The 15,254-nt window shown below is 38.0% G+C and overlaps 1 protein-coding gene across 1 annotated transcript in view; it reads right to left on the reverse strand.

Moving 5' to 3' along the window:
- The window catches only part of CCNB3 (cyclin B3), a 60,061-nt gene extending 45,045 nt beyond the window's left edge, over window positions 1-15,016 (reverse strand). The window contains exons 1-2 of the mRNA XM_054566362.1: window positions 14,915-15,016; window positions 11,320-11,406 (exon numbers count right to left, since the gene is read on the reverse strand). Of these exons, the coding sequence (XP_054422337.1) occupies window positions 11,320-11,406; window positions 14,915-15,016 (189 nt within the window). The remainder of the gene's footprint in view (window positions 1-11,319; window positions 11,407-14,914) is intronic.
- Between the last annotated feature and the right edge of the window lie 238 nt (window positions 15,017-15,254).

Here is a 15,254-nt window from a genome sequence, read left to right on the forward strand (position 1 = left end):
ATAAAACACTAAACTGACCAGTCCCAGTGCACCCAGCGGCGCCGGCGCTAAACAAGTGCAGAAGGTTGGACGAATAAGCGCCCAGGCAGGCTGGAGATCCTGTTGGGCCCGGGATCGTGTCTGGCCAGGCATCCTGTCTGGCCGGGGAGCGCGCTCAAAGAGACTGCGAGAAGGTGCAGAGCGATCCACAGAAATAGTGGATCCCTGGTTGAAGGAGTCACAGAGCTGCCCAAAGCAGGAGTCAGACACAGAAAATAGACTCCTGGAAAGCTCAAACGAACGACTCAAGGACACATAGGGCCAACAATTGACATCATCAAAGAAAGGTCCAAAAAGAAAAAAAAGGAAAAATAACTAACTAACTAACTAAATAAATAAAAAGACCCGTCTACTACCATAGAAGTTTAATGCACAAAGGAAGGAAATCTACATGCCCCAATTTAAGCAGAAGCATAAACAAACAAACAAACAAACAAATAAATAAATTACTTAACACACTCTCAGAAAAATGGGAAGAAAAAGAAGTTCCCCCCAAATGAGTGGAAAAGGGGACTCCCCACAGAGAGAGCTAAATGAAACAGAGGCAAGGGAACTATCAGATATTGAATTCAAAACAATGGTTCTAAGGAAACTCAATGAGCTCAGCCAGCTAAAAGAGAACTATGAGAAACTGCAGAGAAACTATCAGGATCTTACAACAAACTATACCAACCTGGAAAAGGACATAGAAAATATCAAGAAGACACAAGAGGATATGAAGAATACCATTTCTGAATTGAAGAACACAGTAGAAGGAATCCAAAGCAGACTGGATGAAGCCGAGATTTGAATCAGTGAGATGGAGGATAAGGCACAAAAAAGCTCCTAGAAAGACAAGAAATGGGAAAAAGACTAAAAAAGAATGAAGAGGCATTTAGGGAAATGCAGGACAAACTGAAACGCAATAATATCCAAATAATAGGGATACCAGAAGAAGAAGAATGGGAGGAAGGGATAGAGAACCTCTTTTAAAAACTAATGATGGAAAATATCCCCAATTTGAGGAGAGAAAGGGTCTCATGGATCCAGGAGGCACAGAGGACTTCACTCAAGAGGGACTCAAGGAGGTCCACTCCAAGACACATCATCATTAAAATGGCAACTACCAAAGACAAAGAGAGAATCCTCAAGGGAGCAAGGGAGAAAGAGAAAGTAACATACAAGGGGGCCCCGATACGGCTAGGAGCTGACTTCTCACAGAAACACTGTAACCCAGAAGGGAATGGCAAGAAATATTCCAAGTCATGAAAAGCAAGGCCCTACAACCAAGGCTGCTCTACCCAGCAAGGCTCTCAATTAAAATAGAAGGGGAAATAAGGAGTTTCCCAGACAAGAGGACGATAAAAGAATACATCTCTACCAAACCAGCACTCGAAGATATGCTAAGGGGACTGGTTTAAGAAGATGAAGGAAAAGAGTGAGAAAGAGTAAAACAAAGGTATAAAGAGAAAAAATGAATAGGTTTCTATCAGTAATAACTCAATGTAAATGAACTAAATGCCCCAATCAAAAGATACAGGATACCTGATCGGATAAGAAAATATGACCTACACATGTGCTGCCGACAAGAGACCCACCTTAGAACAAAAGACCTACACAGATTGAAAGTAAAGGGATGGAAAAAAATATTCCATGGACATGGACAAGAGAAGAAAGCAGGGGTTACCATACTTGTATCAGACAAAGTAGATTTCAAAACAAAGGCCATAAAAAGAGACCCAGAGGGGCACTTTATAATACTTAAAGGAAGAATATCAAGAAGACATCACCATTGTAAACTTATATGCTTCAACATAGAGCGCCCAAGTATATAAGGAAATTGTTGGATGACTTCAGAAAAGATATAAACAGCAACACACTGATAGCAGGGGATGTCAACACCCCACTGTCAAAAATGGAAAGATCTTCCAAACAAAACATCAATAAGGATATTGTGGCGCTGAATGACGCACTGAATCAAAGAGACTTAACTGACATATATAGAACCTTACATCCCAAAGAAGAAAAATACACATTCTTTTCAAATGCTCATGGCAGTTTTTCAAAGATAGACCACATGATAGGACACAAAGCAAGCCTCAGCAAATTCAGGAAAACTGAAATAATACCAAACTTTTTCTCAGACCACAAGGGCTTGAAACTGGAAATCAACCTCAAAGAGAAACTTCAAAAACCTGCAAACTCATGGAGACTGAACAGTAGACTATTAAACAATGAATGGGTCAATAATGAGATAAGAGAAGAAATCAAAAAATTTCTGGATACAAATGAAAGTGAACAGACAACAGTCCAAAACCTATGGGACACAGCAAAGGCGGTCCTGAGACGAAAGTTCATAGCAATACAGGCTTACCTAAAAAAGATAGAAACATTTCAAATAAAAGACCTAACACTACAACTTCAAGAACTGGAGAAACAACAACAAATAAATCCCAGAGCAAGTAGAAGGACGGGAATAGTCAAGATTAGAGCAGAACTGAATGACAGAGATGAAAAGAACAATTCAAAGGTTCAACCAATCCAGGAGCTGGTTCTTTGAAAAGATACATAAAATTGACAAGCCTTTAAGCAGACTCATCAGGCATAAAAGGGAGAGGACCCAAATTAATAATATGAAAAATGAAAGAGGAGAAATAACTGATACCACAGAAATAAAAGGATTGTCAGAAACTACTATGAACAATTATATGCCAAGAAATTTGAAAATCTTGATGAAATGGACACATTTCTAGAAAAGTATAATCTTCCAACACTGAAAGAGGAAGAAATAGAAAGCTTGAACAGACCTATAACAGCTGGGGAAATTGAAGCAGTTATCAAGAAACTCCCAGCACACAAAAGCCCAGGGCCGGACAATTTCACAGGAGAATTTTACAAACCATTTAAGGAAGAGCTAACCCCTGTCCTTCTCAGACTATTCTAAAACATCCAAGAGGAGGGAGGACTCCCAGACTCTTTCTATGAGGCCAGCATCACCCTGATTCCAAAACCAGATAAAGACCCTACAAAGAAAGAAAACTACAGGCCAATTTCGCTGATGAACATAGATGCTAAAATCCTCAACAAAATATTGGCAAACCGCATCCACCAATACATCAAAACATCATCCACCACGATCAAGTAGGATTCATCCCAGGGATGAAGGGATGGTTCAATATATGGAAGTCAATAAACGTAATACATCACATAAAAGAAAAGACAAAAAACACATGATCATCTCGATAGACACAGAAAAAGCATTTGATAAAGGACAGCACCCATTTATGATCAAAACACTCAGCAAAATGGGAATAAATGGGGCATTCCTCAACATAATAAAGGCCATATATGAAAACCTACAGCCAACATCATACTCCACAGGCAAAAACTGAAAGCTTTCCCACTAAGATCGGAAAGAGGACAAGGATGTCCACTTCCAGCGCTTCTTTTCAACATCATACTGGAAGTCCTAGCCACAGCGGTCAGACAAGAAAAAGAAATAACAGGCATCCAAATAGGAAAGGAGGAAGTAAAGCTATCAGTGTTTGCAGATGACATGATAGTGTACATAGAGAACCCTGTAGGCTCTACCAAAAAGCTTCTCAACCTTATAAGTGAATTTGGCAAAACAGCAGGATACAAAGTTAATATTCAGCAATCAAAGGCACTTTTGTACACCAGCAATGACATAGAAGAAAAAGAAATCAGAAAAAAAATACCATTCGATATATCAAGAAGAAAAATAAAGCACCTAGGAATAAATTTAACCAAAGAGGTTAAATACCTGTATGCAGAAAACTATACAACATTGAAGAAAGAAATTAAGGAAGACACAAATTAATGGAAGCATATGCCGTGCTCATGGATTGGAAGAAATAACATCATCAAAATGTCCATACTACCCAAAGCCATTTATAGATTCAACTCCATCCCTATTAAGATTCCAATCATGTATTTCACAGAAATAGAACAGACATTTCAAAAATTTATATGGAACCATAAATGACCCCGAATAGCCGCAGCAATTTTGAGAAAGAAACACAAAGTAGGAGGGATCACAATACCAGACTTCAAAGTATACTACAAAGTCACTATACTCAAAACAATCTGGTACTGGCACAAGAACAGACCCATAGACCAGTGGAACAGAATAGAAAGCCCAGAAATAAGTCCAGGTCTATATGGGCAACTAATATTTGACAAAGAGGGCAGAAGCATCAAATGGAGTAATAACAGCCTCTTAAACAAATGGTGTTGGGAGAGCTGGACAGCTACATGCAAAAAATTGAAATTGGATCATCAGCTGACACCATACACTAAAATAAACTCAAGATGGATAAAAGACTGAAATATAAGTCGCAACACCATAAAAGTCCTAGAGGAGAACATTGGCACGAAACTCTCAGATATCCCACGCAGCAGCTTTTTCACTGATAGGTCTCCTAAAGCAGGGGACATAATGGAAAGATAAACAAGTGGGACCTCATCAAAATAAGATGCTTCTGCATGGCTAAAAAAAATCATCAAAATGAAAAGGGAGCCAACCATATGGGAAAATATATTTGCTAATGATACATCAGATAGAGGTTTGATCTCCAAGATATAGAAAGAACTCACTCGACTCTACTCCAAGAAGACAAATGATCCAGTCAAAAAATAGGCAAAGGAACTGGGCAGACGCTTTTCCAAGGAAGAGATACAGAGGGCCCCGAGATTTTGAAAGGATGCTCAGCATCACTAGCCATCAGAGAAATGCAGATCAAAACCACCATGAGGTACCACCTCACACCGGTCAGAATGGCCGTCATAAACTCATCAACAAACAACAGGTGCAGGCAAGGCTGTGGATAAAAGCGAACACTAGTACACTGTTGGTGGGAATGCAGCCTGCTGCAGCCATTGTGGAAAGCAGTGTGGAATTTCCTCAAAAAGCTGAAAATGGAACTTCCTTTTGATCCAGTCATTGCCCTGCTGGGACTATACCCTAAGAATCCTGAAACACCCATTCAAAAGAACCTATGCACCCCAATGTTTATAGCAGCACAATTTACAATATCCAAGTGTTGGAAGCAACCTAAATGCCCATCAGTAGATGATTGGATCAAAAAACCATGGTACATTTACACAACGGAATACTACGCAGCAGAAAGAAAAAAAGAACTACTAAGCTTCGCTTCAGCATGGATGGAACTCAAGAGCATCATGCTAAGCGAAATAAGCCAGGGGGCGAAAGAAAAATACCATATGACCTCACCTATAAGTGGAACCTAACCAAGAATACAAAGATGCAAGGAAAATAAGACTAGCAACACTGAAAGGAAAAGAAACCAACAGAGACAAGAGGGAAGGACCGAGGCGGGGCAGGGAAAAGGAAGGGATGGGGGAAAGTCAAGGAACATATAGCAAGGACTCATGGACAAAACCAAAGTGGAAGAGTTCGGGGAAGGTGGGAGGGAGAGAGGGGGCAAGGGAAAGTGGTGAGGGGAAGGTAAAGACAAATGTATTTGAAAAAAAATAAATTAAAAAAAATGTAAATTATCAAGGAAAAAAATAAAAATAAATCGATTATAAAGTGTCAGCAATTAAAACATGACACCAGCACAGAAATAATCTAGTAGATCAATGATATAAAATTAGCATTCTAGAAACAAACGTATATATCTACCTAACAATGTAATATACGATTAAATTGATATTTCAAGTCAATGGGGAAATAGGGCTTATTCACAAAATTAGGTGCATGGACCATTATTACCTTAAATGAAACAAATATAGAACCCTATTTCACACACTATGCAAACAATATTCATGTGAGTTAATAAATATGTAATATCTAAGGAGTTTTAGGAGAAAATACAAAATAATATTTTTCTTATCCTGAACAGAAATATTCAAACCCAGAAGCTATAAAGTAAAACAATGACGATATGGCTCTATTAAACATTTAAGACTATATAGTAATATACATATAAAAAAGTTGAAGGACTAGTAATAGAATAGGAAAGTATTTGCAACACATCTAAAAAAGGATAAATAGTTTTTTTCTTCCAGAAAAATATTCTACAAATATTCAATCAAAAAAAGGATAAAGAATACCAAAAAGTCATTTAAAGCTTTTAAAAATAATAGAAATAGGCAAGAAACATACACAAACAGGTTTAGTTTCAACAAATAATAAATTAACAATTAAAATAACCCATCATTGTCACAATCAGATTAATTGGTAATATCAAGTATTGGTGACTGTGAAAGGAACTGGGTATTCATAGACTCTTTTTCTTCATCTTCTTACAGCAGTCTCTTTAGCGTATTTTGCAATGCTGGTTTGGTGGAGGTGTATTCTTTTGTCTGGGAAACTCCTTATTTTGCCTTCCATTTTAACCAAGAGCCTTGCTGAGTAGAGCAGCCTTGGTTGCAGGCCTTTGCTTTTCATTACCTTGAATATTTCTTGCCATTCCCTTCTGGCTTCTAGTGTTTCTGTTTCTATTCCGCTGCTAGCTGTATCGGGCTCCCTTGAATGTTACTTCATGTTTCTCCCTTGATGCCTCTAAGATTCTCTCTTTGTCTTTCATATTTTCCATTGTAATTATGATGTGTCTTGGAGTGGGCCTCATTGGGTTCCTCTTGAATGGGACCCACTGTGCTTCCTTGACTTATGTGACTTTTTCTCTCCTCAAATTAGGGAACTTTCCTATCATTATTTTTTCAAACAGGATTGCTATCCCTTCCTCCTCCTCTTCTCCTTCTGGTATCCCTATTATCCGGATATTATTACGTTTCAGGTTGTCCTGCATTTCCCTCAACACCTCTTCATTCTTTTTGGGTCTTTTTTCATTTTCTTGCTCTTTCTGGGAGCTCGTTTCTACCTTATCATCCAGCTCACTCATTCACTACTCAGCTTCATCTAGCCTGCTTTTGATTCCTTCTACTGTGTTCTTCAATTCAGAAATTGCTTTCTTCATTTCCTCTTGCTCTTACTGATACTTTATTTGTTCTTTTTCTTGCTGATATAGTTTGCACTATGTTCCTCATAGTTTCCCTGTAGTTTTTTTGTAATTCTCTCTGAGCTCACTGAGCTCATTGAGCTCCCTTAGAACCATTGTTTTGAACTCAATATCTGATAGTTTACTTGCCTCTATTACATTTAGTTCTCTTTCAGCGTATTCCCCCTTTCCCTTCAATTGGGGGTTGTTTCTTGGTCTTCCCATTATTTGTGAGACTCTTGTCTTGCTTCTGCTTCTTAAGTTGATCTGTCTTGATCTCCTGACTTTGTGGTTTGAACTTCTATGGTAGGAGACAGCTGTTTTCTTTCTAGATCTGCCTCTGATGGTGTCAGATGTTGACTGGGTCTGAGTTTAGGCAGTCTCTTCCAGACTTCCAGGAATCTACTGTCTGTGGCTGTCTTCTTTAGCTGTTAATCTAGTCATGCTACACTCAGCAGTCAGGCTCAGACACCACAGTGCAGGGCAGAGTTGCTCCTGAGGGAAGCATTATTGGCTCCTTTCTTGCTGTTGCCACTCAGTGAGTGGTCTGCTTGGGCCAGATAGCTGCTGCCGTATGGGGGATGAGTCAGCACTGGGATCCCACCAGCTACTCTCTCAGTTCTCTCCCCAAAGACTCCTTCCCCAATCTCTCCTCAGGTGTCTCTTGCCCACACTGACCCCGCCTTTGCCGGGGCCCAGGGTAAGTGGCTGCAAATAAAAATTTATGCATTGGCCTTTTAAAAGGCTCTTTGCATCTCCAGCCACTCGTCATTGGCAGAGAGCATCCCTGCCACTCTTCACAGCTAGGTGTTATTTGTGTACTTTTTGGGCTCTGGTGCAGTAGGCTCGAGATCCCTGCTTATGCTTTAGACCCCACTCTTCTCACTGGATCCAACAGGCTGTTTCAACATCCCTCTGGCACTGCTCTCTGTGGATGCCCTGCCCACCTTCTCGAGTCCCTACTGCACTCCTTACCAGTTAGGTTGTGCTAACACTGATTCTTCTGTCCATCCGAAGTTATAAGGCTCCTCTCTCGCTATTGCTCAGTTTTTTGTTCCAGGTGTTTTCTCCACAATTTATTTGTAATTCCATATTGGTCCTGGGAGGAGGTCAGTGTGACTTCCATTCACTCATCCCCAATCTTGATTCCCCCCTAAACTCTTTTTATGAGGCCAGCATCATCCTAATTCCAAAACCAGATAAAGATATAACAAAGAAAGAAAACTACAGGCTAGTATTGCTGATGAACGTAGATGCTAAAATCCTCAAAAAAACATTGGCAAACCACTTACAGCAATACATTAAAAAGATTATGCACCACAATCAAGTGGGATTCATCCCAAGGATATGAGTATAGTACAATATTTGCAAGTCAATACACGTAATACATCACATAAAGGAAAGACAAAAACTACATGGACATATCAGTAGATGCAGAAGGAACATTCAGTAAAGGACAGCACCCATTTACTATAAAAAACACTCAGCAAAGTAGGAGTAGATGGAGCATACCTCTACATAATAAAGGCCACATATGAGAAATCTACAGCCAACCTCATACTCACTGGGCAAATATTAAAAGCTTTTCCCCTAAGATTAGAAACAGGAAAAGGGTGTCTGCTTTCACTACTTATACTCAACATAGTATTGGAAGTATAAGCCACAGTGATCAAACAAGAAAAATAAATAAAAGGCATCCAAATTGGAAAGGAGGAAGTAAAATTGCCATGTTTGCAGATGACATGATACCATATATAGAAAACCCTATATACTCCACCAAAAAACTACTCGACATAATAAGTGAATTCAGCAGTACAGCAAGATACAAAGTCAATATTCAGAAATCAAAGGTATTTTTGTACACCAACAATGATATATCAGAAACAGAAATTAGGAAAAAAAACCCATTTACTATAGCAACAAGAAAAATAAAATACCTAGGAATAAACCTAACCAAGGATGTAAAAGACCTGTGCTCATAAAACTACAGAACACTGAAGAAATAAATTGAGGAAGACACAAATAAATGGGAGCATATACCATGTTCATTGATTGGAAGAATTAACATCATCAAAATGTCCATACTACCTAAAGCAATTTTTACATTCAACGCAATCGCTATTAAAATACCAATGGCATATTTCACATATATAGAACAAATATTTCAAAAATTTACATGGAACAATAAACGACCCCAAATAGCTGCAGCAATTTTCAGGAAGAAGATCAAAGTAGGAGGGATTACAATACCTGACATCAAACTATATTACAAGGCCATTGTAATCAAAACTTTCTAGTACTGGCATTAAGAACAGAAACAGATCAATGGAACAGAATAGAATACCTAGAAATAAACCCATGTCTCTATGGTCAGTTAATATTTGACAAAGGGGCAGGAACATAAAATAGAGCAAAATAACCTCTTCAACAAATGGTGTTGGGAGATCTGGACAGGTACATGTACAAAAATGAAACACAACCACCAACTTACACCATACACAAAAATAAACTCAAGGTAGAAAAAAGTTAATTATAAGTCATGACACCAAAGTCTTAGCAGAGAAAATATGCAGGAAAATTTCAGATATCCCATGCAGCAATATTTTCATAGATATGTCCCCTTGAACAAGGGATATAAAGGAAAAAATAAACAAATAGAACTACATCAAATTAAAAAGCTTCTGAACAGCTAAAGAACACATCAGCAAAATGAAAAGGAAACTAACCATATGGGAAAATATATTTGCCAATGATACCTCGGACAAGGGTCTGATCTCCAAAATATATAAAGAACTAACATGACTCCATGCCAGAAAGACAAACAATCCAATTTAAAAACAGGCAAAGGACCTGAACTGACACTTCTCCAAAGAGGACATAGGGAGGGCCCATAGATATATGAAAGGATTCTCAACATCACTAGCCATCAGAGATATGGAAATTAAAACCACAATAAGATATGACTTCACACCAGTCAGAATTGGCATCAAAAACAAATCAACAAACAACAAGTGCTGACAAGTGTGGAAAAAAGAGAACCCTAGTACATTAATGGTGGGAACACAGACTTGTGCAGCCACTGTGGAAAAAAGAATGGAATTTCCTCACAAAACTAAAAATGCAACTGCCTTTTGACTCGATAATTTCACTGCTGGGTTTACACCCTAAGAATCTGGAAACACCAATTCCATAGTACCTATGCACACCAATGTTCATAGGAGCATTATTTACAATAGCCAAGTGCTGGAAACAACCTAAGTACCTATCAGGAAATGAGTGGGTCAAAAAACTGTGGTACTTTTACACAATGGAATACTACACAGCAGAGAGATAGCAGGAACTCCTACTCTTTGCAACAGCATCGATGGAACTGGAGAGTGTTATGCTATGTGAAAATAAGCCAGGCGATAAAAGACAAATACCATATGATCTCACCTATAAGTAGAACCTAATCAACAAAAGAAACAAGAGAGCAAAATAGAGCCAGAGACATGGAAATAAAAAACAAACTGACAGTGACCAGAGGGGATGAGGGAGGAGGATAACAGGGGAAAAGAAGGGGAAGAGTCAAGTCAAGGAACATGTATAAAGGACCCATGGCCAAGGACAATTGCAGGGGGAGGACTGAATGTGGGAGGGCGGTGGTCAGGGCAGGGGAGAGTAATGGGGGCAAAATGGGGACAACTGTAATTGAACAACAATAAAAAATAAACATCCCCCCCACCAAAAAAAAAGAATTCTAGTCAAAATTGAGTTTCTAGATCTCCATAGTTAAAGACCAGATCACGGATCTGCGGTGTTCACTCGTTCTGTATATCAGGGTGCATTTTTTATTGTCACTATGACTGGAATGCTACTGGAACTTAATGCCTGTGGGCCAGGGATGCTGGCTAAGGTCAGTCCTACACAACAGAAAAAAAATGTCCTGCCCCAAATCCTTGTAGTTCTGGAATTGATTAACACTGCCTTAGACTATAATGAATCCACCAAAGTACTTACCTTCAAGGCCTAGGCAATCAGTTGACCCACCTCTGAACTTTATCTAAATGCAAGATCCCACAGTTCCCACTTATCTACAATTTCATATCTAATAGTCACTTTATCTTTTGCTTCCAGAGAGCTCTACCAATTAACCCAGATGCATGTGCCAGCAGAAGAGCCCCTGCAATTTCTGAAATTGGGTCATTGATGCTGAATAAAATCAGCTCTCAACATTCCAGAGAGGGTCAGAGTCTGGTAAAGTGAAAAGAACACTCAGGGAAGAGGTTGTCTAAACCTTATGCAACATCACAGAAGAGGATTAGACGAGCATACTCACATTGGTGAGATCTTCCAAAGCTGATCTCTTTTTGAGAGGACCCTGAGGTGAAGATGAATATATCTTTGCTTGGTATTTCTCCCCTTTCTACAAAAGTAAAAGAGGTAAATGAGTATACCCAATTGTGAGCAGTCTTCTTCAGGGATTTTAGGACACCTTTTGGGCTTGGGGGAAATTCCAGAATCTCCAGGCAACTACAGATGCATATAATAAACCCCAGTAAACTACAACAAAAGGAAATTTTGATATTCACTGCTGCTTAGAGAGTCCCTGAAGGAGGTAATTATTGATGATGAGGACAAGGCTGTGAGGAGACAAGATGACATTCAGTGTAACTCTTAGAATGAGCAAAATAGCTTGGTAAAGTTAATTTTCCCTCCTACTTCTCACATATTTGTTGTTATACTATCCAAGATTAACAACCACCACCATTACCCAGTCAAGGTACTTATTTTTTAGCTTAACCAATTAGAAAACAGAAGTAATTCTTCTCAGCTCTTTCAGAATTACTCTACTGTGTTAGATCGGTCTATCAATCACTTCTCTAAATTTCTGATCACTTACTGTGTCATGTACTAACTGTTCATGGTGTAGATAGAGGACCAAGTGAATAAATGGTTTGATCCCAATGTTCTGCTTCATATAACTCTCTGATATAGGAAAGGCCAGGTTTATTTTCATTTCATAAAGGAAGTCTGATACTTAGGAGACGAAAGAAAGAATCTGATAAACTCTTAAAGAATTGTCTTTTAACAGGGTATTTCTAGTTGTCATTAGAAAGAACTCTTTTTGTTGTCATTAGGAACAGCTTAATTTTTTGTTAGAAAAAAACAATTATGTAATATCAACTTTGCTTTTTTTGTAATAAACCTTATAATCTGGTTTGAATATTGCCAAAAAAAAAAAAGAAAGAAAGAGAGGAAGGAAGGAAGGAAGGAAAGAAGGAAGGCAGGCCTGTTAAGGAGTAGAAAGGGTCTACAATGTGATTTACCCTAACTTTTACTCCCACAGATGATCTTACTCATTTGGGAGTGGGGTAAGTGATGCACAGATAAACAATATCTAGAAAGAAAGCCTCCCTTGTTGCAAAATATTTGCCTCTCCTCCCTTCTATCATTTCTCCTTTGTATATACAAACAAATAGGGCTTAAAATGAATTACCAAACTTCTTTCTTAAAATACAAAATTTTCCCTGTGTGTTTTAAAATCATATTGGAGTATATACTTTTAAAATATGATATCTGATTATTTACACTTTATATAAACTTTTTTTATATAAACAGTGTAACTGTTAGTATACTGTTAGTCTTTTGTCTAGTTCACAATAAATAATCCTAGTGGAAATAATTAGTAAAAAATTAAAATATTTTCTCACAAATTAGCTAAGAAATAAACTACCAATCTGTTATCTAATTCCTACTTAATATTACTGGTAGAAATATCCCCAAATAAAATTCACAGGTGAAATTGAACTCAATAAAAATTTATATTTACATACAATGGAGTAAAAACAGTCCCTTCAATAAATGGTGTTGGTAAAGTTGGATAGGTATATGCAAAAAAAAAAAGTAACTAGACCACCAACGTATGCCATACAGACAGATAAAAGACTTAAAAGTAAGTTGCAAAACCATAAAAATCCTAGAAGAAAACATAGGCAGCAAAATCTTTGACATCTCTCAGAGCAATGGTTTTGCTGACATGTCTCCTAGGGCAAGGGAAACACAGGAAAAAATAAACAAATGGGACTGCATCAAATTAAAAATTTCTGTACAGAAAAAGAAACCATCAACAAAATGAAAAGGGAACACACCATATGGGAGAACATATTTGCCAATGATACATCTGATAAGGGGTTAATCTCTAAAATATATAAAGAACTTATACATCTCAACACCCAGCAGATAAACAATATCCAATTTAAAAATGGGCGAAGGACACTTCTCAAAAGAGGACATACAGATGGCCAACAGACATATGAAAAAATGCTCAACATCACTAATCACCAGAGAAATGCAAATTAAAACTGCAATGAGGTATCACCTCACACCTGCCAGAATGGCTACTGTCAATAAATCAACACCAAGTGCTGACAAGGATGTGGAGAAAAAGGAACTCTTCTGCATTGTAGGTGGGAATGCAGACTGGTACAGCTACTGTGGGAAACAATATGGAATTTCCTCAAAAAGTTAAACATGGAAATGCCTTTTGACCCACTGCTCACACTTGTGGGAATATATCCTAAGGATCCCAAAACACCAAATCAAAAGAATATATACACCCTTATGTTCATAGCAGTGTTATTTACAATAGTCAAGATCTGGAAACAGCCTTACTGCCCACCGGTAGATGAGTGGATAAAAAAGCTGTGGTACATTTACACAATGGAATACTATGGGGCTGTTAAAAAAAAAAGGAAATCTTACCTTTTTCTGCACCATGGATGGACCTGGAGATTATTATGCTAAGTGAAATAAACTAGTCAGTAAAAGACCACCATATGATCTTTCTAATATGTGGAATCTAATGAACAAAATAAACTAAGGAACAAAATAGAACCAGATGTATGGAACAGACTGACAAATGTCAGGGGGGTGGGGGGTGGGAGGACTGGATAAAAGAAGGTGAAGGTATTAGCTAAAGAACATATCTGCACAGCCAATAAACACAGATAACAGTGTGGTAAATGCTAGGGGAAGGGGAGGCAAGCAGAGGGCATGAAAATGGGGGGACATCTGTAATAGTGTCAACAATAAAAATGTTTTTAAAAAATTTAGATTTACAAAATGTGCACCAATAAAGTTGCATTTGGAAAAATCCCTACCACCAAAGAAAACTTACAATGATGTAACTCTAATCAGAAAATTTGATATGGACAAAAATCTGATAAATGTGTCAAAAATTTCTTGCCAATTTATATAGGAAAAAAAATTTGGACTCTCCATGAAAATCACTTTTGTAAAATTAAAATGAAAATGATTAGAAAATGTTTATCTGTACCGAAAGGAAACTAATCAAGGAAATTAAATTGGCCTAATAACATCTGCTCTAGGAAATGCTCTCTTAATTACAATTCATTAGTGTTAGTAAAATTCCAATTAAAATATGTATGATGATGAATGAACAGAGAACATCCCAGGCTTGAAATGACTATGTCAAACTACCCACATGGTCAAAACAGCAGAGTCAGAATGGATCCATTTTTCAAATTTAAAAAAAAAAAGCTTGATAATACATTTGTTGACCTAATCTTTATACTCTCCCCACGATGTACCAAGCAGCCTCCTGGAAAGGTGCTTTGAACATCTTAGAGGTAGTAAGAGTGTGGATATTATCATTACAAGAGCTGAATATTATTTGCTTTTTAAAATTGTGGAGGGTGGCCTTCATTTCAGCCATGATTTTATGGGAAAGCAAAGTTCACACTTTTCCCCCCAAGTTCTAATTTGTTGGTCTTTTCCAACTACAAGGACCTCCACCCCTTCCCTCCTTCTTAAATTAAACCACACATATTCCAAAAGATTTAAGGGTAAGAATAGGGACTAAGCCAGGAAGAGGTTACTCGAGATACTTGGGAAAGACAGTTTGCTCTAACCTTTTCAGATTGGCTGTGTTCACTGGGCACAATTTTACTGGACTGAGATTTCTTGGTCTCATGTTTGGAGCTTCCAAGTGGTAGTGGCAGTGGCAATGACATCTCTTACGGATTGGGCAGTGTCTATCCAAGGCAGAACTGCAATCAAAAAGAGAGTTTTTAAAACACCATTCAATAGAAATATCACAGAATTCTCTGGAGACTCTTGAGAAAACCCAGTCTCTCTATAGCATCCCTAGGAGGAAACAGACTTTGAGTTAGGCAAATATGGGTTCAAATCTTGGTTTAAACGCAATTAACCTTGGGCAAGTGACTGAAAGTCCCTGGGCTCCACTTATCT

This window comes from Pteronotus mesoamericanus, unplaced genomic scaffold (genome assembly GCF_021234165.1).
Source record: "Pteronotus mesoamericanus isolate MK-2021 breed Mesoamerican mustached bat unplaced genomic scaffold, CSHL_Meso_final contig_173, whole genome shotgun sequence".
In the NCBI taxonomy this organism is placed as follows: domain Eukaryota; kingdom Metazoa; phylum Chordata; class Mammalia; order Chiroptera; family Mormoopidae; genus Pteronotus; species Pteronotus mesoamericanus.